Genomic DNA, 27,921 nt, shown 5'->3' on the forward strand with positions numbered 1-27,921 from the left:
TTATATGGCACAGAGCTTAAGAGCTTGGGTTTTGCTGTCTAAAAGAACTGACTTTAAACTCCGTGGTGTTACCCATTAAGTGATGTTGGACAAGTTATTTAATCTTTCACCCCCAGTTTTCTCGTGTGTAAGATGAAAATTTTAATAAGATTTTAGTTAAGATCCTGAATGCATAGACATTGACCAGTAAGAGCGAGCACTGAGGTGGGCTGCTCTCCCACACTGCTTCCAACTGGTAGAGTATTAGTCCTGATTGTTAAGGAATAGTGGGATAATCCATGCAATTTGCTTTTCAGCATTCCTGGCACATAAAAACATCAAATGTTAGCTGGCAATGTCACTCTTTATAGTCTCATTTTTAAAATGCACTTTTAGGGGCACCCGGGTGGCTCAGTTGGTTAAGGATTTGACTTTGGCTCAGGTCATGATTTCACAGTTTGTGGGTTCAAGCCCTGTGTTGGGCTCAGTGCTGACAGCTCAGAGCCTGGAGCCTGCTTCAGATTCTGTATCTCCCTCTCTCTGCCCTTCCCCTGCTCACACTCTGTGTGTGTCTCTCTCTCAAAAATAAATAAACATTAAACAATTGAAAAAACAAAAGGATTCAGAGTCTGTATCACTCAGGCCCTTCCATCTGAAGAAACAGTTCAAGAAAACACTCTAAACAAATAGCAAATAAAGATGGAAATAGAAAAGTTATGGGAAAGGAAACAGAGGAATTCATGATGTAAAATAAATATGAACCTAAAGTAACATATAATGCAATATATTATCAACCCATGTGCTTAAGGTGAATGGACTGAATTTTCTTATATAAAGGGAGAGACAGACTGGGTCAAGCAACAAAATCCAGGCATATGCTGTTTACAATAAACACCTGTGAGGTTGGTCGAAAAGCTACCAGGCAAACAAAAAGCAGAAATTTCAGTATTACAGAAAACTAATTGAAAGTTCAGAATCAAAGAGATGGATCTTATACATTGATAAAAGGCACAATTTACAAGGAAGCATAGTAGTATCAAACCTGCTAAATACATAAGGCAAAAATTTATAAATTCTGAGGACTTGATAAATACAATTCTGTGGGAAAATTCAGTACATTTGTGTCAGAATTAGATCTAGGAGAGAAAAGATAAGGTCCTACAGAAATTGAGTAATATAATTAAAAATCTTGATTTAAGAGGCATATAGAAACTTCTATCCCTAGAATAAAGAACATATTTTTGTGTCCATAGAAAATTAACAAAAATGAATTATGAGCTTTGTCGTCCTCATCCATAGATGATGCATGTGCTTTTAATTGCCTTTATTATTTTCCCACCTTATTAGTGCAGTTTTACTAAGAATAGTGTCTCTCCTTCCAGCTGCAGGGGCATGAGGTGACATGTTAACATTTTTTCTAAGATGCTTTTTTGCTAGTAGTTATTAAGAAGTTTTGCATTTTCCATTTTATTATTGTGCACTTTAAGACAAAGAAGCCCCAAAAAATTAAACTGTAGCAAAATAGAGAAACAACAAAGCTGAATTATCTTTAATGATAATGCAATAAAGGCAAGTGATGCTCTTCCTCACAAAGGTGGCTTTTCATGACAAGGCTAAACCAAAAGGGAAAAGAAACAAAAAGGGTTTCACTGAAATGTATGACACTGGGGTGCCTGTGTGGCTCAGTCGGTTAAGCATGGGACTCCTGATTTCACCTCAGGTCATGATCTCATGGTTTGTGAGTTCGAGCCCCAAATGGGTCTCTGCACTGACAGTGCAGAGCCTGCTTGGGATTCTCTCTTTCCCTCTCTCTATGCTCCACCCACCTCTCAAAATAAATAAATTAACTTCAAAAAAATCTTTAAAATGTATTTATATTATACTTAAGTGCTTATGTAAAATTAAATATATCAGGTATATGTAAATTAAATGAAAATGGGGGGAAAAAAGTCGAATTCACTTTTACTAAGGCACAGTTTGGGACCCTCAGCTTCTGAAACTTATTTTAACCATCTCAGTTTATTTTCCATGTAATAAATGTGTTCTATTTAATGGTTTTATAAGCATGTTGGAAACGGTTTTGGAACCCAAACCTGTAACACTCCTAGCTTCTCCTAACATGTATGTACTTGCGAACTTTGGATGTTTTATTCCCAGCTAGAAAAGGTCCAGAAAACTGTGAGGCACGAAGCAGGTGCTCAGTAATTATATGGTTTACTGGATGGGTGAGTAAAGTGAGGCTGCCTATTGGGGAAAGGTCGTCTGCAGCCAGGGTCCAACTCTCAGGAGCCCCCCCCCCGGCGCACGTGTTCTTGGTTAACTGGAAAGGGAAGGAGTCACACGCCCGCACCAGTGCTGCGCTCAGAGGACACTAATCGCACACTATCCTCTAGGAGGAGCTGTGCCTACCAGGCGAGTCTGAGGCTCCTGTGGGGCGTGGGCGCGTGGGCGCAGTGCCCCCTCCGCCAGCCAATGGGAAAAGGGGCTCACCGGCCCGGCGGAGAAGTGTTGGCGCCTGGCGCAGCCCTCCACGTGTTTGCCCCAGCGCGCAGCTGCGTAGGGACCTCGCGCATAAAAAGTCCGAGTGAGCTCCCCATTTCACATCAAGCAGCAGGTACCTGTTAAGGCGTTTTTTTCACTTTTCGCCTTCCCTCTTTGGCTCGTGGCTTTCAGCACTGGGATTTAACCCGCTCTTGACCCCCTCTGTGACCCCAGGTATGGAATGACCCTCCTCTTCCCCGGCGGTGTATTGCCCGTTTTAAACTAGCATGTTAGGTCCTGTGAGGGCCTTTTCAGCGCCCATATTCTTAGGGAAGACAGGGAAGGGAATGGAGACCCCGACCCGTGGTCCAGGAGGAGGAACCATCAGACCCCTCGGGTATAGAACGCGGTGGGCCTATGGACGCGGGCCGAACCGCCGAGAGAGACCACTTGCCCTTTGCGAGGCCGCGGTCACCCCGACCCCAGTGGGTACGTGGGTAAGGAGTCCGCTTCGGGTGGGGACCTTGTGTGGTCCTTAACTCGCGTGCAGCACCTGTTTCTTAACAGGTCAGGTGGTAGGAGTATGCTCACTTTCGTCATACCTGGTAAATAAAGGCACTCCTCTCACATCCCATCCCGGGAGCAGGTGTTTAGCCTTCAATCTGGAAATAATCTCTCCACCTGAGCTCTGCCGTTTTTCCTCTACTTTGTGCCCACTCTCAGCCCTTCATCCTACTGAAGGTGAAACAGCCACAAACTTTACAGACCCTGTGCTCCACGCTACCGGTTTCTCTCTCTCCTCCTTACTAGCAAAATTCTAGAAAGAATAGTGCATGCTTGCTCCCTGTACCAGTCATATCTACCCATAGTAGTGAGATTTTAAATAACTCCCAACCCTTGTCCCCTAGCAGTGACCTAAAATTGCCCTCTCTACAGTGGTTACCAGTGAGCTCCCACCTGCCAAATTCAAGTGCAGCCAATGGGCATTCATTTCTTCATCTCTTTGGGATTTGACAAATTGATGTTGCCTTCCTTTTACCTTTCGGTTTATTTAAGGAATGTATTCTGATTAAAATTGTCACAAATTGTCTTAAACCCAAAACGCAACCATGGTTAATATTTCGTCATATTTTCTTTGTTTTTATGCAGAGGTTTTGTTTGAATTACTTAGATCTAATGCTGATTGTCTTACCATATGCTTTTAACCCAGCACGTGTTGCTTGTTGCTGCACAAAGAGGTCATTTTAAGGACTGAAAAATCAAGTGTGTGCCATATTTTTAACGCATTTGTTTCATTAATCATAATTTTCATTTGACAATTATTTACTTTTTTAAAAAATATCTTTATGCATAAAACTTTATTTCTATAATTGGGATTCTTTCCATTGGAGAATTTCCCAGAGAGAGGTTACTGATTGAAAACTCATGCAGTGTTTTTAAAGTTCTTCCTAGTTGTGGACATGCAGCTTTCCAAGGGTATAGCTATTAACATGCTGACAGTATCAGCTGCAGTTGATTCTCATCATCATGTTGTATTGGTTTTTTAAAGTTAAATATTTTTGCCATTTTGATTGTGAAATGTCATTGGTATGTATTAGTTTTGATATCTGCTTAAGTTTGAACATTTTCTGAAATACTCGTTAGCTATTTACCTCTTTCCCCCCTGAATGAATAGCCCATTAGCAATAATTTGTTTTTAGTGCTTTTCTAACCTATTTGTCTTATGTCTTTCTGGTAATATTAACCTTTTTATGTAAAGTATTTCTTTTTTAAGTTTGTTTGTTTGTTTGTTTATTTATTTATTTATTTTAAGTTTGTTTATTTAGAGAAAGTGCATATGTACCTATGAAAGCAGGGTAGGGGCAGAGAGAGAGAATCCCACGCTGTCAGTGCGGACCCCTATCTGGGGCTCAGACTCACAAACCTGGAGATCATGACCCGAGCGGAAATCAAGAGTCAGATGCTTAACCAGCTGAGCTACCCAGGAACCCCTGAACCTTTTAAAAATAACCATATTTTAGTGTGAACTATAGTTCACATAGAAGACAGCATTAAACATAAGTCTGCAGCCTAGTGAGTGATTGCCAAGTGATCATCCATGTAGACCCATAGGAAGCCAAGGAAAAGAACTTACCAGAATCTAAACACCTCGAGGGCATGTCCCTGATCACCAACACCTCCCTAACTGAAGAGGTAGTGTTAGATCTACTTTTATAGGTAGTTACCTCCTTACCCCAGCCTATGTAAAAAGTATGGTTTTAACACCTATACGTGCAACCATAAACAGTATAGTTTTCTTTTTTTTTTAGTTTTGATTTTCTTTAAAAAAAAATTTTTTTTAACGTTTATTTATTTATTTATTTATTTTTTTTTAAAAATTTTTTTTTTTTCAACGTTTATTTTATTTTTTGGGGGGACAGAGAGAGACAGAGCATGAACGGGGGAGGGGCAGAGAGAGAGGGAGACACAGAATCGGAAGCAGGCTCCAGGCTCTGGGCCATCATCAGCCCAGAGCCCGACGCGGGGCTCGAACTCACGGACCGTGAGATCGTGACCTGAGCTGAAGTCGGACGTTTAACCGACTGAGCCACCCAAGCGCCCCTAGTTTTGATTTTCTATAAATGGAATTATATGGTACTTAATTTTTCTGGGACTGGCTTCATTCATTGATGATATTTGTGAGATTCATCCTTGTGACAGGGAGCTGCATATCCTATATGGTCATTGCTGTATAGGATTTCATGGTATGAATTTACCACAGTTTATTTATTGGTTCTATAGATGGGCTCCTGGATCTTTCTAGTACTTGGGAATTACAATCAATGCTGCTGTGGCTATTCTTAAATATCTCTTAGTGTTTGTGCACCCATGTTTCTGTTGGGTGATTCTGAGGACAGTAATTATAGGCCATAGGGGATGCAGATCTCCAATTAAAAAAATATAACCATTTTATTTAGAAATAGTTTTAGATTTACAGAAAGAGTTCTTACATACTCCTCACCCAATTTCCCCTATTTTAATGTCTTGTGTTACTATTGTGTATTTGAAACCACTAAGGCAATCAATGAAGACTATCAACTAAGTCACACTGAATTCAGATTTCACTACTGTTTCATAGTACTTTTTCTGTTCTTGGGTCTTTTCCAGGATATTGTATTACATATGGTCATCTTGTCTCCTTCGGTCTGTGACAGTTTCTAAGTCTCCCCCCACCCCATGCTTTTTTTTTTTTTTTTTTTTTTTTTTTGATAACCTTGACAGTTTTGAGAACTACCGATCAGGTATTTTGTAACATGTCATTTTGGGTTTGTCCGATGTTTGCCTCATGTGTAGACTGGGATTTGGGGTTTAGGGGAGGAATATGACAGTGGTGATGTACCATTTTCCTCACATCATTATCAGTGGTACATACTATTAACAATGACCTATGACTGATTGTATTAACCTTGATCACCAGGCTGAGACAGTGTTTATCAGGTTTCCCCACTTAGCAAATCACTAAGCGTAGTCCACACTCCTGGGTAGGAGGGGAACGGGGTTAAGATCTACTTCCTGGAGGAGGGAATATCTACATAAAATATTAAATTTTGAATTCTTTAAGAGAGATTTGTCTCTTTCCCTTCATTCATTCATTCATGTATAGCCATATGGACTCCTGGATATTTGCTTTCTACTTTGGGTTATAATAATATAGTATGTTATTTTGCCAGTGGGAGCTCTTTCCAGTTGGCTTCTATGTCCTTTTGATCTACTCCATCCTTTTTTCCTTTCTGGCACTATGAGCTCTAGGCTTCTTTTATATATTCCCAACCCCAACCCTAGAACCTGCAGTTTCTTCAAGGAGCCCTGATTCCTTTTATTGGAGAACAGTATTAGAACCAAGATCTGAGTCTGGGTGCATAGTTACAATTTTAATAGTTCATGTCAACAGTTCTTAAGTGGTTTTACTGATTTACACTCCAACTCTATTTGCTGAATTTCCTATAAAGTTTTTGCTGTTGGGGTGCCTGGGTGGTTCAATTGGTTAAGCACGGGACTCGATTTTGGCTCAGGTCATGATCTCACAATCATGAGACTGAGCCCTGTGTCTGGCTCTGCACTTGGCGTGAAGCCTGCTTGAGATTCTCTCTCTCCCTCTCTCTCTGCCCCTCTCCCGCTTGCGTTCTCACTCTCTTTTTTGTTTTTTTAATTTGCCATTTGTATTTGAATTCTTATGGACAAGAGGTTTTAACTTCAACATAGTTAACTATATCTCCTAATATTCATGCTGGTTCTCAATCATTTCCCTTATTGTGCCCAAGCTGGTAAGTCCCCCTTCTCCTAAGCTATAATGAGTATTCTCTGCTATTTTTCCTCCTCTGGTCTGAAGTATTAATGGCTTACTGATTAACTCTAGATTAATTCTGTGAGGATGCTAATTAATCTTTTCTGAATGGTTTATCAGTTGTCCTAATAATCTGCACTGGAATGCTTCCCTTTTCAATTACAGTATTCCTTCTATTATACATTAAAATCTTTTGAGATTGTCTTTTCCTGAGTTATCTACTCTGCTTCTTTGATTTGTTTATTATGGTAGCATCCTAGAGAAGGACTGATTGAGTTACATACTCAGCAGTAGAGGGTAAGGCTTTGGAAATGGTTTCAGCTGGGGGCAGTTTGCTGCCCTGAGGACCTTTGGCAATGTCTGAAGACACTTGGTCACAACTATGGGAGATTGAAGGTTCTAATAACATCTAGAGTCCTGCAGTGCTGCTAAACATTATATAGTGCACCTAAGTGTCACTCAGTGAAGAATTATCTAGCCAACAATGTTAGTAGTGGTGAGATTGAGAAACTCCATTCCTTATGGCGATTCCATAAGGGCAACCAAGAAAGAAAATCAGGCCAGAGTATATGAAAAGGGTGGGAATATCCTATTTTCTAGATGAAGTGTCACTTCCCCCAGACCTTCTCATCTCTACCCTTTCTAGAAAAGAATCCCTCCTTCCTTTGTGTTCTAGAGTCCTATAAGAGCTCAGAAGATTGCCACTGCATATTTAGAGGTTCCTCTTCCTGTAGCCCAGTGTTCACAGGATCCAGTATCAGAATATGGCCACACAGATTGCATTTAACCCTGAATCCCCCATGCCTAGAAAAATAGAGTGAAATTAAAAGGAAGGGGTACCTAGTAGAAGGAGAATGACCTTTGTAGTTTGATTGGCTACTTGTCAACTCTTTAACCTGGGCAAGTTTCTTAATTTCTGAATCCTTGATTCTATAAAATGTGGATAAAAGCCAAACCTTCAGGACTATTTTTAAGAGTAAAGAAAATTTTCATAACCTATACACTATAGATCCTCAATAAATGTCATTGTTAACATGTGAGGAATGAATATTTTGAACAACAGGCTTTAATTATAAAGAGCAAAAATTTATATCAATAAATTTGCAAATTGAAATCCTCTTAGACCATGGATTCCCATTTTAGTTCAGAACATGTTGGAATTTATGAATGCCTTCACACAAGAGGAGCAACACCAGACAGCATCTGTTTTCCAAACAAAGGAAGACCACAAAACAAGGAAAAAGAACAATTCCTTCAAGAACAGCATAAAACCTTTGGGAAGGAGGCCAAAGTGTATGGTACTTTCTGTCAGAATTGCACATATCTTGTAGGAGTATAAATCCAATAGGATTCAGAACCATCTAGATCTTGGCTCACAGAGACACCTGGAAAGGCAAGAGAAAAAAAAAGTATCAGATTGTGAAAGTTAAGGGGAAAGAGAATACCAAGAAGGTTTTTATTGTATGTATGGCACCCTGTAAGTTAGGTGCACACAGTAACTTCTAATCTTTGCAGAGGTAGGTACTGTCATTTTTCTTCTAGACATGAAAGTTGAATCCGAAAATACCTGTTGGGTTTTGTAGCAAGATGGTAATTGGTAGGAGTTATCTCAGTGGAATTCTGGTGGCAAAAGTGAGATCGCAGTGGATTGAGGAGGAATGATAGGTAAAGTATAGAAGACTCTGAAGAAGCTTGAGGGTGAAGATGAAGGGGATGTGGAGTAAAGGGAACATTTGTGTAAGGCTAGACTTGGGCATGTTTAAATGTTAGTGAGAAGGGCTGAGAGGTCAGGGAGACGTTAAGACAGGAGATCACTAATGAATTAAGTCCTTTAACAATTAGAAGCTGATGAGGTTCAGATCACCGGTGGAGCCAAGAGCTCTACAAAAGGAGAAAGAGCCCCTTTGTTACAAAAAGAAAAAGATTGGCCCAGGCACAGTGAAATCTGGAAATTTCTAGGCAGGACCCTAGCGTGTGTTCTGTGCCTCATTTCCCCTCCCCTACCATAGCTTTTCTGTCTTGGAGAAATCTCATTTATCCTTTGAAGTTTCCTCAAATTTACTCTTTTTTTTTGCTTCTTTAAAAAAATTATTGTTGGAAACTGTTTTGGTACCATCCTAATCTGTAAACTAGAATATTCTTTGCAGTGCAGACACACACACACACACACACACACACACACACACACACACACACACAAGGCGAGACCCTAAAACAGCTCATGGCTCCCTCATTACTGTAGGATAAAGTCCTGATTTACTATGTAATTTTGAGGTAATTCAATTTTTGCTTAAGAAGTAAAATCCCCTTCTCCATTTTCCCCCATCCTTCTTTTCCAGGCCCATTAGCAAGAATAGGGGTAGGTATTATGGAAGATGGGAAAGATCTAGGTTTTCTGAATTTCTAGGCAATTCTGTCTGTACCACTTACTAGTTCTGACTCTCTAGCGAACTGCTGAAAAGGAGATAAGGCACTTGGAGACCTGGGTTAAGCGATTACCTGCAGGTGCCTGTGCTGAATAAAAAACTGAATAAGGCTCTTAAGTGGCTGAAAAATAAGAGGAAAACCGGGCTCAGAAGAGGAGGATTTGATAGTTTTTGAAGAGCTGTCCTAGCGGGAGTGAGAGCATGAAATTGCTCAGTTACCTGGAAGGTATTAGGAGAGACTGGGTTATAGGAGCCTGCGGTTTAAGTGTGAGTAGTCTTTGCTGATAAATGCCAGAGTGGAATATGGTCATGGGAGTTGAGGTATGGGAAATGAGAGAGCACTGTTTTGGGTGGGCTTTAACTTGGAACACACCCAGAGTATGTGTGGTGTTGGGGAGTGGGTGTGAACAGACCCTCATTGGCTGTGTATGGTTGTGTGACCAGAGATAACATGACCAGAAGAGGGAGGTGGTGGCATATCTCAACTGTATGAGCTTCAGGAATAATGATACATTGCTGGGGTGCAATAACAGTGTTTCAGGGGCTGAGATCTATGTTGGGTGTTGGTGGGGGAGAGAAGGGATGAGGAGAGTTGCCAGTACTTAGTAGGAGCCTGTTCTGTGCCAGGTGATATATGAACTCTACCTCATTTAATCCATACCATGGTTCTCTGAGGGTGATTCTGATCTTCTCACTTTGCAAGAGAGTAAACTGAGGCTCAGAGAGATGAATTGCCTTTATTTATTTTTTTTAACATTTATTAATTTTTGAGAGACAGAGCACATAAGCAGGGGAGGGGCAGAGGGGGAGGGAGACACAGAATCGGAAGCTGGCTCCAGGCTCTGAGCTGTCAGCACAGAGCCCGACATGGGGCTCGAACTCATGAACTGAGTGAGAGATCATGACCTGAGCTGAAATCAGATGCTTAACTGACTGAGCCACCCAGGTGCCCCTATTTCTTAACAGCTCATAAGTGGTAGGACTGGGAGTAACTTTGGGAAGGTGGAAGAAACATACAGTTGTCTGTGTTAAAGGCATGTTTTTATGACAGCAAATGTGTTCCAGGAGGCACTAGGTCAGTACTGAGCCTAATACACTGGGCTTCAACACATTTGTTGAATTTGTATTTTTATAGGGATTTTGTTTTTCTAATCTTTTCCATCAGTCCTGTTTATTCACATTCTTTTGTTTCCCCCACTGAAGCCTGAGTATTGATCCATGGACAAGATGACAGATGGGTCATCGTCTTCCTTCTTTCCTGATTTTGGGCTGCTCTTGTATTTGGAGGAGCTAAACAAAGAGGAATTGAATAAATTCAAGTTACTTCTAAAGAATGAGACCATGGAATCCGGGTGCTGCCAGATACCCTGGGCTGAGGTGAAGAAGGCCAAGCGAGAGGACTTGGCTAATTTGATGAACAAATATTATCCGGGGGAACAAGCCTGGGATGTGGCTCTCAAAATCTTTGGCAAGATGAACCTGAAGGATCTGTGTGAGAGAGCAAGAGCAGAGATCAACTGTGAGTGATGCTGGGGACCTATCTGGGGGTGGGAGAAGGATGTGTTTCCTGAGGCCCATTGGGATGATTCTATGAAAGGGACTTGGGGATTGAACCATTGTTGGGTAATTTGAGAAACACTGAAGAGGCAGGAGCATTTTGAGTATTGTTACTCAGCCTGGCTCCTTAATTGGGGGTAATTCATCCATCTTGTACCAATTATGATGATTAAAGGAACTGAGTGATAATAATTGTCCCATCTGGTGTTCCTGTGCCTGAACTGCTGCAGATAGTCCTAGGTTGCACTAAATTTTAAGTAATTTCAAATATGATTTAAAATCATTGCTAACATAGGAGGAATGGGCAAAATTTTGTTAAAGGGCATAAGCCAAGCCAATATTTCTGGTCATTCCTAAGTATGAAATATTATAGACGTCAAAACTTCCTTACTCGTATGCTTTACAAGGCTTTACAGCTACAAAGTGTGTATTCATCATTTTCTAGGAACCTCACCATATCCCTGCGAGGTCAATGTAGACCAGGCTTAGGCTAGACCACTTGCCCTAACTACAGGATGGAGGGCCTCGCAAGAGGTCCCTGCTACAGTGGTGCTGACACATCACTTCTCCCCCAGCTAAGCTGGTGGAGTCTGAGGCTCTGTTGGCTCTGCTTTTCTTAAGCCCAGATGTCCTAGAATTGGACCACTGAGGGCCATTCTGGCCCCTGTTATGGCTTGTCAGTAAAGCTCTCTTTGTTTTTGGTGAATCTCACAATCCTGTTGGAACCTGTTGCAGGGACAGCCCATTCCCTGGGACCAGAGGATGCCAGGACACAAGAGGAACAAGATGAGCAGGAGGCAGTGCAGGGTGAGCAGATGTTTGGGTTTTTGTTTTGTTGTCAGATTTGGGAGGAGGTTGAGTGTTTGAAATGTGATGGGGGGTTATGCCCCAGGAGACAGTTGTTCACCTCTTCTTAACTTCTAATATACTACCTGTTGATGATTATTCAAAAAGAGTCAACAAAACTGGCTCTCTGGCTGAGGTCAAAATCTGGGCCGTGTTAATTCAGGACCTCAGTGAGCATAGTATTTGGAAATGCCCAGTCAGAAGTTCACAGTCTGATGAAGAAAGGTATATTCGCGTCTCATTTACAAGTTAGAGAGTCCCTGAGTTTGGCAGGGACTATTTGGCTTATCATATCTACTTCCTTCCTTTAGAAATGATGCTGTAATTGAGTTCCAAGAGTGGTGACCAGCTAGTCCATATAGCATGTAGTTTCTAGAACCAGGTCTTCTTAGTCTTCATTCAATACCATTTCCATCCCCCCTGCTTAGCTTTAAATTCCATGTAGTTGAATTCTAGTTCGTGTAAATGGAATTACAGTAGAAAGAAACTTGATCAAGTAAGAAATCATTCTTAACCCAGCTATGCTGCTTTCTGATGGGCCATGTTGTTATTCTTTTTTTTTTAATGTTTATTTGAGAGAGAGCAAGCAGGGGGACTGCAGAGAGAGGCAGAGAGAATCCCAAGCAGTCTCGATGCTGCCCAATGTGGGGTGCAAACCCACGAACCATGAGATCATGACCTGAGCCGAAACCAAGAATTGGACGTTTAACCAACTGAGCCACCCAGGTGCTCCTGAGCCACATTACTTCACTCAAGAAGTAATTGATACCTGCTTTATTCCAAGCACTAATAAATAAAAAATGCTTCTTGTGTTAAGTGATCTTGAAGATAACTTTTTGCTTTGAGCTTAATTTCTGATTCAGTGTAAGGAAGTTTATTCTTATGGTATTTATTACTGGCCATAAATTTAGGAAATTAGGATTCCTTCTCATAGAAATTAACTGTTAGAAAATTTGGAAGATAGATAAAAGTACCATGAAGAAAGTAAGTCATCCTCATAGGTGCACCTGGATGGCTCAGTCAGTTCAGTGTCCAACTTTGGCTCAGGTCATGATCTCGTGGTTTGTGGGTTTGAGCCCCACATTGGGCTCGCTGCTATCAGCACAGAGCCCTCTTTGGATCCTCTGTCCCCCTCTCTCTCTGCCCATCCCCCACTCATACTTTGTCTCTCAAAAATAAATAAACATTAAAAATTAAGAACCAATCATCCTCATAATCCCAATTTTCTTTTAAGTGTTACTCTTTTTATGGTATAATATTTAGTAGAGTGTATCTGCCTTGCAATACCTACCTTCTTCTGGAGGAGATCTAAGCATAATCTAGTGGGACATGAATTGTGTTAGATGTTTGTACTGAATGCCCTGGTAGAATAAAGAAAAGAATTATTTACGTTTAAAAATAATTGTAGCTTGTGAGATGTACTGTGAATGAAAATATAGCATGTTTTGAGAAAAATGAAAGAGAACTATTCTAGCATTGGGGTTCAGAGACAGCTTCTCTGAACAGTGACATTTAAGATCTAAAGAAGGAATTGGACTTAACTAGGTAAGGGTGAAACTATGTTTTCACTTTGCTTGGACACTTGGGAATATATTTTTAATTTTAATTCCAGTATAGTTAATGCACAGTGTTATAGTAGTTTCAGGCATGCAATATAGTAATTCAACAATTCTGTACATTACTCAAGTGCTCATCATGATAAGTGTACTCTTAATCCCCATCACTTATTTCACCCATCTCCCCACCCACCTCTCCTCTGGTAACCATCGGTTCTCTGTAGTTGAGAATCTAGTTTTTGGTTTGTCTCTTTGTTTTTTTTTTTTCCTTTGTCCATTTATTTTGTTAAATTTCACATATGAGTGAGATCATGTGATGTTTGTCTTTCTCTGACTTATTCTGCTTAGCATTATACTCTCTAGCTCCATCCATGTTGTTGCAGGTGGCAAGATTTCATTCTTTTTTATGGCTGAGTAATATTCCATCATATGTATATACCACTTTTTATTTATCCATTCATCTATCAGTAAACACTTAGGCTGCTTCCATTTCTTAGCTCTTTTAAGTAATACTGCAATAAACATAGGGGTGCATATATCTTTTTGAATTGGTGTTTTCATATTCTTTGAGTAAATACCCAGTAGTGGGATTACTGGATTGTATAGTAGTTCTATTTTTAACTTTGTGAGGAGTCCATACTGTTTTCCGTAATGGCTGTACCAGTTTGCATTCCCACTAACAGTGCACAAGGGTTCCTTTTTCTCCACATCTTCTCCAACACTTATTTCTATTGTTGTTGATTTTAGCCATTCTGACAGGTGTGAGGTGATATCTCATTATGGTTTTGATTTGTATTTCCCTGATGATGAGTGATGATGAAAATCTTGTGTCTGTTGGCCGTCTGGGTGTTTTCTTTAGAGAAATGTCTATTCATGTCTTTTGCCCATTTTTAATTGGATTATTTGGGTTTTTTGGCATTGAGTTGTAGAAGTTCTTTAAAAAAATATTTATTGGGGTGCCTGGATGGCTCAGTCGGTTAAGCATCTAACTCTTGGTCTTGGCTTAGGTCATGATCTCACGGTTTGTGAGTTTAAGCATCATGTCAGGCTCTGTGCTGATAGTGTGGAGCCTGCTTAGGATTCTATCTCACCTTCTCTCTGCCTATCCCCTGCTTGTGCACACACACACACACTCTCTCTCTCTCTCTCTCTCTCTCAAAATAAATAAATAAATAAACTTAAAAAATTTTTAAAAAGGAATCTCTGCACCCAACATGGGGCTTGAGCTTACAACCCCAAGACCAAGAGTTGCATGTTCTACCAACTGAGCCAGCCAAGCACCCCAGGTTGTAGAAGTTGTTTATATATTTTCAGTACTAACCCTTTATCAGATATATCATTTGCAAATATCTTCTCATTCAGTAGGTTGTCTTTTAGTTTTGTTGATTGTTTCCTTTGCTGTGCAGAAGATTTTTATTTTGCTGTGCAGCAAACCAATGGTTTGCTTTTGTTTCCCTTACCTAAGGAGACACATCTAGAAAAGATAATATTTTTCTTTTCTTTAAATATTCTTCAGGCTATGTTTCAATGTTCATTATTCTTCATAGTTTACTAAAAGGCAGATTATTTCGATCTATAGATTCAGATATGTCTTCAGGTCTTCCCTGGCTATCACTGTTAATTGACCTGTGTTCTTTTTTCATCTGGATGATGACTGTGCTCTCCACATAAGGCATCTTTTTTTTCCTCTATAGAGGAAGAGTACAAAGAGAACATATTTCTCTTTTTTTGTTTTAAGTAGGCTCCATGCCCAATTTGGGGCGTGAATTCACAACCCCAGGATCAAGAGCTGGAAGCTCTACTGACTGAGGCAGCCAGATGCCCCAAAGAGAACACATTTTTAGAGCAAATCTAATTTTTACTTTCCACCATAAATTCATTCTTGTTTTGTCAGTTTCTTATGCATGTTTTAAATCTATAGCAACATGTTTTAGTTTTACTTATATTCTTACCTAAACCAGCTGCACTTTGATTTGAGTGCACATTATTGCTTGTTCTTGACTTCAAGTCCAGTGTTCTTGACGCTACAATTGACAGAATTCGCTTTGATCATGTGTTTCTGTGTTTTTTTTTTCCTGATCCATTCTCACTAACTTAGGTGATGGAACAGAATACAGAACCCAAGTAACAGAAAAATATTGTATCACGTGGGATAAAAAGTGTTTATTTGGAGAACCTGAAGATTTCCATCCTGGAGTTGCTCAGAAAGATCAAGAACTGTTGGAACATCTGTTTGACGTGGATGTGAAAACCGGTGAGCAGCCACAGACAGTGGTGCTCCAGGGGCCTGCTGGAGTTGGGAAAACAACCTTGGTGAGAAAAGCAGTGGTAGATTGGGCCCAGGGAAATCTCTACCAGCAGAGGTTTAGCTATGTTTTTTATCTCAATGCAAGAGAAATCAACCAGTTGAGAGAACGAAGTTTTGTTCAAATGATATCAAAGGACTGGCCCAGCACAGAAGGCCCCATTGAAAGGATCATGTCCCAGCCCAGCAGTCTCCTTTTTATTATTGATAGTTTTGATGAGCTGAACTTCGCCTTTGAGGAACCTGAGTCTGTGCTGTGTGAGGACTGGACCCAGGTACACCCAGTGTCCTTCCTTCTCAGTAGTCTGCTGAGGAAAGTGATGCTCCCTGAGTCCTCCTTATTGGTGACAACAAGACTCACAGCTTGTAAGAAACTGAAGCCTCTCTTGAAGAATCCGCATTCTGTAGAGCTGCTAGGTATGTCTAAGGGTGCAAGAGAGGAGTATATTTACCAATGTTTTGAAGACCAGAAGAGAGCTTTGCAAGTATTCAATTCACTAAGAAGCAATGAGATGGTTTTTAGCATGTGTAAAGTCCCCCTAGTGTGCTGGCTTCTTTGTACCTGTCTGGAGCAGCAAATGGAGAAGGGTGGTGACATCACGTTAACCTGCAAAACAACAACAGCTCTGTTTATCTGCTATATCTCTAGCTTGTTCCCACCAGTAGATGGAAACAGTCCTAGTCTACCCAGCCAAACCCAACTGAGCAGCCTGTGCCACTTGGCTGCCAAAGGAGTGTAGACCATGACATCTGTATTTTACAGGGAGAATCTCAGAAAGCATGGCTTATCTAAATCGGATGTGTCGATTTTCCTGGACCTCAATATTCTTCAAAAGGACATGGAGTATGAAAATTGCTACATGTTCACCCACCTGCACGTTCAGGAGTTTCTTGCAGCTATGTTCTATATGTTGCAAGACAGCTGGGGAACCAAGAACAGTTCCTTTCAGTCTTTTGAAGACTTGAAGCTGTTGCTTGAAAGCAACAGTTATAAAGACCCCCATCTGACACAGATGAAATGCTTTTTGTTTGGCCTTTTGAATGAAGATCGAGTAAAACAATTGGAGAAAACTTTTAACTGTAAAATGTCACTAGAGATAAAATGGAAGATACTTCAGTGGCTGGAGATGATGGGGAACAGTGAAGATTTTCCAGCGCAGGTGGAATTTCTGGAGTTGTTTTTCTATCTGTATGAGACTCAAGATGAAGCTTATATAAGCCAGGCAATGAGCTATTTCCAAAATATTGTCATTAATATTTGTGGGAAAATCCATTTGCTTGTATCTTCATTCTGCCTTAAGCACTGCCAATGTTTACGGACCATGAAACTGTCGATAACCATGGTATTTGAGAAGATGTTAAACTCAAACCCCCTAGCTGAAATTTGGTAAGCATGGAAGTTCCCTGTCAGGGAGTGAGGGAAATAGATTTCATTGGTGGGAGGGGGGGAATTGTTGAGCTGAGGTCCCAGAGCCAGGATAACCCTTCAGGCTTGTCCTACCTTGAGGCAAGGAGGGGAAGCACTGAAACCCCTTATTGACCAGTCGTGGCTACTGGTGAGGAAAGGACAAAAATATGCCTGAAGTGGCTCTCTTGGCCTGAGGGCAATGCCAAGAAAGGGGCTTGGCTGAGAGCTATCACCTGTCAACACCCTTAACTAGAAATAATCTTCAGGTCACATCCTAGCACAGAGTTGCATCCAGTATGGTACACGTTTAACTTTTAAAAAGAATGCCCTCCAGAAGAACAAGGGAATGGGAATTTCTTGCTGAAGTTCGTTTATATAGGGCATCTATCTGTTCCTCTATAAGCTGCTGACCTAGCTCACCTTCCCTGTAGCCTAGACATAGGTCAGTCTTTGCTTTGTAGTTCATGAAAGGTCTCAGCCCTTTAACACCTAACTGGAGGGAGTCCGATGTGGGTAAGAAATAGTAGGGGCTGAATGAGTATTTTGAAATAATGAGTCTTTAGAGTTTTATGCCTATTATTTTATCCTCTTCTCTTCCTTGAATTGCCTTTTCTGACTCCATCTATGCCTGGGGGAATAATTCAACTATGGGATTAGCTCCAGATTTAACTAAACTTGAGGGCAAAGTATGTGGTATATAGTTATCTAGTGCATGGGAAATTTAATCTCTTAACCAGTTCGATGCTGGTCAAAAGCATATCTCAGTTTATTTTTCAGATTACAAAACTTTGATTCAGAGAAGTTTGCCTGTATAGTAAGTGCACAATTGTCGGTTCAACACACATCAGATAATAGCTAGCATCTGCTTGACCATATGCTGGCAGTCTTCTAAGTCCCAGCTCATTTAGGCTCTCAACAATCCTAGTAAAAGCCTACTAGTAAAAACCCTGAGGTATCAAAAGGTATTAATTTGACTGAGGTCCTACATAGGATTGTGAGTCCTTGGTTTTCCAGCTTAACCCACACTGCCTTGTTGCCATTAGGTACAATCACAGAACCATCTCCCTTGTAAGGACATACATTTCATTTCTCCTTAGCTGTGAGAGAGAAAATTCTAGGCTCGGATGCCATGACCTTTACTGTTCTTGGGGTGTTGTAAGTAATCTCATTCAGTCTGTCTTCTCAATTCTGACTTAGTGGTTCTGTTTAAAGATGTGATTGAACCCAGGGCATTAGAATGTATTTTATCCCCAAGAGTAAACATTAAGAAGACATTCTGACCATTATATTGCTAGTCCTCAGGCTACCTTCCCTTTATCTGTGTTCTAGTGTAATATAATACTAGAGTTGGCCTTGTTGCTAAAATAAGAGTCTGAGACGGGGCGCCTGGGTGGCGCAGTCGGTTAAGCGTCCGACTTCAGCCAGGTCACGATCTCGCGGTCCGTGAGTTCGAGCCCCGCGTCGGGCTCTGGGCTGATGGCTCAGAGCCTGGAGCCTCTTTCCGATTCTGTGTCTCCCTCTCTCTCTGCCCCTCCCCCGTTCATGCTCTGTGTCTCTCTGTCCGAAAAATAAATAAACGTTGAAAAAAAAAAAAAAAAAATTTAAAATAAGAGTCTGAGAAACCCAGTGTTCTAAGAGGCACATTATAGGTGGGTCAGTGTCTTCCACAACAAAACTATGTTGTAAATTTAATAGCATTGCTATCTGTCTTGTTCACCATTATATCCCATAACATTTTTTTAAAATATATATATATATATATATATATATATATATATTTTTTTTTTTTTTTTGGACACAGAGCATGCACATGAGTGGGGGAGGGGCAGAAAGAGAGAAGGAGAGAGAGAATCCCAAGCAGGCTCTGCACTGTCAGCGCAGAACCTGAATCGGGGCCCAAACTCACAAACTGTGAGATTATGAACTGATCTGAAATCAAGTGTCATACACTTAACCTACTAAGCCACCCACACACCCCTTCCACAGCATTTCCACATAGTAGGCACTTAAATGTTTGAATGAATGATGTATTACCTAGTTTTCTCAAATTTAAGACCTCAGGTGATAACAGAGGCCAGCACTCTGCAATGTTATTCAATCCAATTTTTAAGTAAGGTATGGGGAAACCAATATCTATTGGGTAGTGAAGGAGATCAGGATATGCCACCCTAAAGTATGCCACTTTTCCATTAGAAGTATTCTGAGCTGAAAGCATTTGAGTTCCTGAAACTCCTTACCTGCCTACAAGCAGAGCCTCTAAAAAGAACTCAACTGTCATGAATCCTCTCCCTGCAAGCAATTTCTCTAATTTCTTCTTGGAGGCAAGTTGGCACCACACCCAGGTGGATGTTGTCACAAACTATCCTGTCTCTTCTCTGTTCTCTTAAGGGTCCATTTATCTTTCCAACAAGTCCTTTGTTTGTCCACAAGTGCCTTTTCTCCCTCTGCCTTTCCCCCACTAAATTAGCTATATAAACCCAAATAATGCCTACATCTCTGAGTTACTCATCACTGAATTCCTCCCATGTAGGTCCACAATGCACATGCTAATACAATTTGTATGCTTTTCTCTTGTTAATCTGTCTTTTGCCCATCCAATTTAGAGGGCCCCAGAGAGAACCTAGGAGGCCACAGGGAAAAAGATGCTTTTTTCCCCTCTCCTATAGCAGCTGTTTGTATAAGGCAACACGCTAGACTTTTATGTATTTTAATATAAATAAAACAGCTACCGATTGTTAGCATTTACAATGGGAAACATTTGTTAAGTATTTTGTATAGATTCTTACTGAATCTTCACAGTAATCCTAAGAAATAGATACTATTATCTTCATTGTTTAAGATGAAGAAACTGAGGCTCGCCTAGGCTAGTGATGTTGCCAGATCAGCCAGTTTAGTGAAAGGCAGAGTTGGGACTCAGGACTGTTTTGTTGTAGGGCTTTTGCTTATAATCATAAGAATGTCCTCTGCTTTATTCCTTACTAACCTTTGTTTATAATGAGTTTGTCAATAGTATGCCTATTAGTTAAATTATACAACAGCTACAAATTTACAGAGTGCCTTTGTGTATGTACTAAATTTGACTATTAAATCCCCACAGTCCTGTGAAGGGAGATAGAATTTCCATTTCATACATGAAGAGAGCTCAGAGCTCCTAGAACTGATGTGACTTACCTAAAGTGATGTAGCTAGTCAACGGGAGAACTGGAGCTCAAAACCCGGGCTTCTTAGTCTCCACCCTGTCCCCAGATGTCTCCCTATTACTCCTATTCTTTTTGTAGTCTTATTTTTCTTCTTGATACTGGCTCTTTGGGTATTTGAAGACCTCTGGATTGTCCTTCCTAAGTCTCTTCCTCCAAAGTGAAGTCTCTAGTGTAGTTTTGTGTGTTGAAGAAATCTGTTGAGGGGGTGAGAGAGTTACTAGGCAAACAAAGCCTTTGGGGTGCCAAGAGGAAGATTTTCGGGTGGACTGCACCCACAACAGACCTGCACTGATGTATTCACCATTTCCGGGGTATACTTCCTTTCACCCAACACCATCTTCTGACAGGTGCCCTGGTTGAAACAGATAAATCCATCTTTTCTTTTTCTCAATTATCTAGGCGAAGGGATGGTGGTCATATTACTCATTGCTGGCAAGATCTCTGTTCAGTGCTTCATACAAATGAACACTTGAGAGAATTGGACCTGTGTCATAGCAACCTCAATGAATTAGCCATGAAGACTTTTTATCAGGAACTGAGGCATCCAAGCTGTAAACTACAAAAGCTATTGTAAGTTTGGCATCAGAAAGTCTAATGGAGTTATTCCACCTTCTTTCTTTGTCCCATTGGCTACTACTTATTAGGGGATCCAATAGTAAACAAATATTTAAAATCCACAGTGTAAACTACTTTAAAAACACCACCAGTGGAAACCTCTGGGGATGTGGAAGCATAACCAACTTGTTCTGGGAGTGTAGCAGCTATTGACATGTGTTTTTTGAGGCCCGATAAGGAATTTTGTACGTGAGGAAGGACACAGAGCTAAGGCATTCTAGGCAGCTCAATAGCATTTTCAAAGATAGGTTCTGGAGTACACTACTTTTCTTTTTAATTTCTTTCTCTTGAGGAATAATTTACATTTAATAAAAGGCACAGATAGTAAGTGTCTAGTAAGCTTGATGATTGCATATATCTATGTAACCAATACCCAAAACAAGCTAGAGAATAATTCCATCACCTCTGGAAGTTTCCTTCTACCCCCTTCTATTAGTTTTCTTACCCTATCCAGTCTCAAAGGCAACCACTTTCTAAATCTATAACTATAGATTAGCTTTGTTCTTGTAAATAGTTTTGATTGCTTCATGTAGTATGTACGTGTTGTGTCTGTATTCTTCTGCTCAACAAAATGTTTTAAAAATTTACCTATGTAGTTGTATGTTTTAGTAGCCTGTTTCTTCTTATTGCTGATGTGAGTATTCCATTGTTTGACCTACTGCAGCTCATTCATTCTCTTTTGAATAGACTCCTGTGTTGTTTCCAGTTTTGGGCTATAATGAATAAGGCTGCTATGACTATTCTTGCATGAATTTTGTATGTGTGTGATCTATGTTCTCATCTCTTGGGCTAATATTTAGGAATGGAACTGCCAGTTTACAGATGGATGTTTAACCTGTTAATAAATTGCCAGCCAGCCCTTTAGAGTGGTTGTGCCATTTTGTAGTCCTACTGACAATATATGAAAGTTCCGGCTGCTCCTCATCCTGGCCAACATTTGCTACTTTATTATATCCTAATTTGATTCTACAGACCCTATCATTTTTTTACATTTGCTGGTTTACATGGCTTTCCCCCTTTTGTCTACTGGTTCTACTAAGAGCTGGAACTGATGCTATTTAGTACTGTATTCAATGCCCATCCATGTGCTCAAGGCCTAATTGGTGCTCAGTAATATGTATTGAATACTGAACAAACGATTAGCACTGGAGATTGATGTTCTTTTTTTAGGGGAGGGGGACAGGCTTCTCCCTAAATATTTCCCTTGGAATCTCCATGTTTTCAGTGAGATCTGACCTTAGATTTAAAGTACCAGATTTGGTCTGGTTTTGCACCATAGATGGGGTAGTCAACTGCATAGATGTCATGATTAAGGGGTTCCTGGAAATCCTTTTCATTCACCCCCAGGCATCTCCCCTACATTTTCCTTTTACTGAAAGTCACCAATCTAAAGCCCTGAAATTGCTACTGCCTTCTCTGGGGTTAAATGGCTCCCCCTCTTTTACAGTGCAAGGGTTCCTTAGGGGGTGACACCATGAAAGTAGCTCTTAGTCTTTCTCACCTCAGTGTGGTCTTACTTCCTCAAGCCCTTTTTCCTTAACACATGAAATTGTACTTCCAATTTATATTTAGTGAGTGCATTAGGCACTTTTACTGGATGATGATGGTTAATGCTGTAAACAGGTGAAAGTTTTATTTTCCTGTGCTTGGCTAGAAGGGGGGTGAGGGTGAAGGTTAGGTGGTGGATGAAAGGGAGGAGAGGTGATGTTACACAGGGATGTTTTGAACAGTTAGCAGTGTAAGCATATTAGGCATTTGGGACTACCAGAGGCACTTACAGAAGAATCAGATATAGCTAACAGTGACTGAATAGCAGATAATAGCTAGGAAGAAAAAGGGGCATATTTAACTTCCTCCCATATTTAGCTTTGGGCTGTCTCTGTACACTTAAAGTCCACAAGATGACAGCGTCTTTTGCAGTGATATGTTTTGTTAATGTTGCACATCAAACAGTTGATATTAATTATGAACTCACCTGGGGTTATTTAAAGGATTAAATGTGAATTAATGCTGTAATGAAGTATTTGGAATATTCTCCATTATTTCTGGTAGTCATTCCTAGGATTAAGAGTTCAAAACCTCCTCTTCTGCTTTTCCTGATGTTATTACCTTCTTTTCCTTCAAGGTCAAAAAAAAGTTGAGGATATCAGTTGTCAGGATGTAATGGCTATCTAAGTAGTAACCCAATTATTTTTCTAAGCAACATCCTGAAACTCAGATTTCTGAGAAATCGTGAAATCTGAGAAATCCACAGTAAAATAAGAAACGGCAGGAATATTTAGTTATCTAAGAGTTGGTTTTGAAAAGAAAGTGAGTGCTATAACCAGGATATGAATAATTTTGTAATTCCCCCCTTCCTATTTTTATTCTGAAGGATGAGATTTCTTTCTTTCCCTGATGGTTGTCGGGATATTGCTAGTTCCTTGACTCACAACCAGAATCTGATGCATCTCGACCTGAAAGGGAGTGATGTAGGGGACAATGGAGTAAAGTCCTTGTGTGAAGCCTTGAAAAACCCAGAGTGTAAACTACAGAATCTGAGGTAAGTTGTGAGGTTTTTTTTTTTGTTATAACTGAGACTTTTGTCTGTCCAAACAGACTTTACAGCCTGGATTTACTATTCATAGGGCCAGCTTAAATCTATTTTCATGATATAGAATGGCAGAAATCCCCAGATTCAGGGTGATTTTCTCCTGACAGGACTTTTAATTGCTTCCCACTAAAGACCCCTCATTGTATGGTTCCATGTCAACATTTCCTAAATTTAAAAAAAAAAAAAAACAGACCCAGAATTTAAAATTATTTATATTTAAGTGCAGCCATATGTGTATTTATTGTATCTTTGAACGCTTACAGAAAAGAATGTACTAATGCTAACTGGGGCCAGTGTTAAGCAGGCTCAGTTTTACTTAAGTTTTGATAACAAATCACCCTCCCCTTATAATTGCAACTCGGTGACCAGTACAGAAAGCTGAGGAAGAAGAGCACAGTGACTGTCAACTGTCAAGGTGTTTGTTCATTCTCACACACTGTGGATCCTAGTGCTGGGTCTGATTTTCTCTGAAAGTGAGAGGGTTGGCAATCCTACTAGGTCCCCACATTTGTGTGACTGGTTTCAAGGGAGATATTATTTTCCAGTGAAGGGTTTTTAATTCAGTTTTTGACAAAATAAAACCAAACCAGAGCAAAATAAAAAATCGCTGCAATAAATTTTACCTTAGAAGTTTTTATCCCTGGACTCATTTCAGGGGTGGGGTGGGGTGGGGGAGTAAGGCAGAACCTTGATGCATGAAAGGCCAGGATAGGTCTGTATTTGTTAGAAGCAAATTATAATCTATATGTAGAAATCACAAGTAAAATGTGGAACAAGACCTTCTTTTTGACCATAGGCAGGTGAACTATATTAACATTGGGAATTCTTAAGTCTCCCCAGTTTTTGTAGGATGAAATTTACTTATAGCATATCCAGAAAGTTGTTGGATGCTTCTTGAACATGGGTTGAGTTCAATTGTCAGCAGGCCAGGTTGGGGGGTATTAGTATTACCATCTGTGAAGTAGTTTTAGGACATGGTGAGGAATTTTCAGTAACCTGCAGCTTCTAGTATGGAACCCAAGTGAGAAGTAGGTCATTGGTTCTTCTGTCTACAAGTGAAACATGTTAGTAGCAAAAAGCTGTTAAATGGAAGGAAAGATGTTTTCTTACAGTGGGAACCATGGGTCCAAGACAAAAATGCCTTGGCACTTGACAGAGCAGCAGGACTGGGGTAAGATCTTTTTCATCAGCTGAGATTTGAACAATGTTTTCCACTGATAAGCCTTAAGGTAGACCCAGTTACTAGGCTTTCAAATAGGAAACCATCTGTCTGTGTCAACTAGTGGGGCTCCTTATATCAGTAAATAAAATGTTTTGGTGGCAGAAGTCACCAGAGCTTTGTAATAATTGAGCACTGCCTTATGTAGGATTGGATGCTCTCCCATAGTGGGTAACTCCTGGAAGTAATCGATAGTCTTATAGACTTTGTATTAACGCTCTGGAGAAAGTTTCAATTTTACATTTACTTTAGACCTCATGTCCTAACAGCTGTGGACAGTTGACTGGCTACGGTAGTCTGGTTTAAGCATAGTTCATGCTGAGCTTAACATTGTCAAATTGCAATTTGCTGTTTTACTATTCCCACTGATTCTAGTTGATGTGAGCAGTAAAAGCATTGATAAATCAGTAGACCTCTGCCAGGCTGCCTCACAGAAGATCCCCAATTACTGTAGGAACTTTGCAAATATAAAGTATTTAAGAAAACTTTAAATTCCTGAGAGACTCCTGTCAGCCCTTAAACGTGAGCATACTGGTGGAAAGGTACATACAATCACTAATTTCATGTGAAGATTTCACTCTACTGTGTACTAAAGGTTCCCCTCCAGAAGGGGGAGAAGTATCTACTCTCCTTGTCCTGATAATTTTTTCCACATTGTGGGCCTAATGATAGGGTAGTTCTTAAAGTATGTTGAGCAAATAAGGGGAAAAACAAAAACCTTGGGCAAACTAATAATGCCTCATTGTGCCCAGAATCCTTTCTTATTTTGCCTGTGCTCTGCAATTGGGGGTTAATAGCAAGGTGAGGGAGCAGTTGATTCCACCAAACAGCCACATGAAGAGTACCAAAACAGTATTAACGTAAAACACTCCCTACATCTTCAAAGATTTTGAATTAGAGAATATTCCAGAAGGGTACCATCTAAAACAGTTGCAAGAACAAACTGATTAGTTGATCAAGATAAGAGGAAGATGGGGCACCCAGGTGGCTCAGTCAGTTAAGCGTGTGACTCTTGACTTCAGCTCAGGTCAAGTTTGTGAGTATGAGCCCCACATCAGGATTGGGATTCTGTCTCCCGCTCTCTGTCCCTCCCCTGCTTGTTCTCTCTCTCTCTCTCAAAAAAAAAAAAACAACAAAGAACTTTAAAACAAAACAGATAAGAGGAAGGTGCCTGGGAATAACAACCACAGCCTTGACTGTATTATTAACCAGAATAAAATAGTTTATAAGATGTAGATAGCATATGGACCAGTGGAAAATTTTTAGAGTTTAGAATTTTAGAGTTTAGAATCGTTCTAGTGTATTATAATTGTTGACAACCATAAAGAGTTCAAAAGTATAATGGGTCCTCATAAATATGAAAAGACTTTGGAAAAGTGAGAGTGTATATACTTTGAAATCAGAATTTCTGCCACCTGCACAGATGACCCAGCAGTCAGAGACTTGAGTTGGAAACTGAACTACTAGTCCTGTTTTCTCTATTACAAAAATGTGTTTTAGTCATTAACTTTCATAAACCCTGATATATATCCACAGCCTCATAATCATCCCAAACAAGTGCTTTTTTTTTTTTAAGTTTATTTTTGAGAGAGAGCATGCTGAAGGGGCAGAGAGAGAATCACAAGCAGGCTGTGCACCATCAGCACAGAGCCTGATGCAGGGCTCAAAGTCATGAACCATGAGATCATGACCTGGCCAAAATGGAGAGTTGGATGTTTAACTGAATGAGCTACCCGGGCACCCCCCAAACAGGATAAAATGTAAAATTACTTTAAATGTAATTTAAAGATTTAAGCCCTAAGTTCAAACATAAATAGGAATATAAGACAATAATTGATTTTGCCATCTTAATTTGAATAATATGAAGAATAAACTGTAACAAATTGGTAAGAAAGTAATTTATGTTCTTGTTTTGAAGTTTAGCATTTTTAGAAATTTTTAGATAAATAACTAATTTCTAAAATATTCTATTAATCTAAGTTTCCAAAATCAGTAAATTTGGAAACTATATTTAAGTCAACATTAAAGATAGTATAACCACTGCTAAGAATATTGCAACACAGTACACCTCAAAAGTTGATTCAAAAAGCATAATATTTGCAATATTGTCTGATTCCAAGATTTGTAAGATTCCAGTTTATAAATATGTTGGTCATTTATGCAACTCATTTTAATTATGTACTGAGATTTATATTTATATGCTTTTAAATATTAATATAAATAATATTTAACCTACAGGGGAAATGTGAGAGATTTAGAAAGTTCTTTAAGATTTTTTTTTTTTTTTTTTTTTGTTAGGGGCACCTGGGTGGCTCATTTGCTTAAGTGTCCGACTCTTGATTTCAGCTCAGGTCATGTACTCATGGTCCATGGGTTCGAGCCCCATATCCGGGCTCTGTACTGACAGCGTGGAGCCTGCTTCGGATTCTGTCTATCCTCTCTGTCCCACCCCTGTTTGTGCTATCTCAAAAATAAATAAATTAACTTTAAAAAATTAGTAAATAATAAAGACTTTTTTGTTAAAGAAATACAAAGCCATATGTGATCTTAAAATCTATGTTTGCATTTTTATTTCTCACTGTGGTAAATTCAGGAATGAGTCCCAAAACCATCTTTTAAGTTTCAAGTTACAGAACAAATTAAGTTAATCTAATGATTTAGCTTGATTTGTAATAGGTCCATGAAACCTATCTTGTTCATCCAAAGACCTTCTCTCGCAGTGAACAATTTCTGCAACCATATCCCTTTAGAAACAACTCTGCCGTTTCTCAATTTCTCATGCCTGTCAGAAAAATAGGGGTGCTTGGATGGCTCAGTTGGTTAAGCATCCAAATCTTGATTTTTGGCTCAGGTCAGGTTTTTGGTTAGTGAGATGAAGCCCCGTGTGGGGCTCCATGCTTTCAGCGCAGAGATTGGGATATTGTCTTCTCCCTCTCTCTCTGCCCCTCCCCCGCTCAGACGGGGAGCTTGTGCACGTGCCTGCTCACTCTTAAAATAAATACAGTAAAAATAATAATAATAATAATAATCTCGCATTCAAATAAAAAGTTACAAAATTCTCGGGCAACCTAGAGACCACATAGCAGACATTTTCACAAAAGAACATTCACACAGCTGTTCTGAGGTCCTGGAGGGTTCATCCTCCAGGGCAGCAGACCCTTCTAACTGAGGAAGGGCCACTTTGTCTTGAGCAATGCCTCTTGAGTGGCAATTTTCTAATCCTGTGCTGCCAGAAGCACAAAAGAGCTTATTCCACTGAGCCTCAGCTCCTAGAGAAAACTGGCATCATGCATCAGATAAAGTCCTACTCTGTGTCTCACACCAGGAGATGCTTATTCTTGACACGTGGATTCCTTCTGAGTGAGCTGCATCAAGGACCACCTAATGGACCTGTACCCAGTCACAGCTGGTC

General features: G+C 40.0%; 1 protein-coding gene across 1 annotated transcript in view; it reads left to right on the plus strand.

Moving 5' to 3' along the window:
- Positions 1 to 2,534: 2,534 nt before the first annotated feature.
- The window catches only part of NLRP14 (NLR family pyrin domain containing 14), a 47,824-nt gene continuing 22,437 nt past the window's right edge, over positions 2,535 to 27,921 (plus strand). The window contains 6 exon segments of the mRNA XM_047878860.1: positions 2,535 to 2,593; positions 10,414 to 10,729; positions 11,503 to 11,574; positions 15,268 to 16,861; positions 20,482 to 20,652; positions 23,072 to 23,239. Of these exon segments, the coding sequence (XP_047734816.1) occupies positions 10,429 to 10,729; positions 11,503 to 11,574; positions 15,268 to 16,861; positions 20,482 to 20,652; positions 23,072 to 23,239 (2,306 nt within the window). The 5' untranslated portion in view covers positions 2,535 to 2,593; positions 10,414 to 10,428.

The sequence above is a fragment of the Prionailurus viverrinus genome, chromosome D1 (genome assembly GCF_022837055.1).
Source record: "Prionailurus viverrinus isolate Anna chromosome D1, UM_Priviv_1.0, whole genome shotgun sequence".
NCBI classification, from domain to species: domain Eukaryota; kingdom Metazoa; phylum Chordata; class Mammalia; order Carnivora; family Felidae; genus Prionailurus; species Prionailurus viverrinus.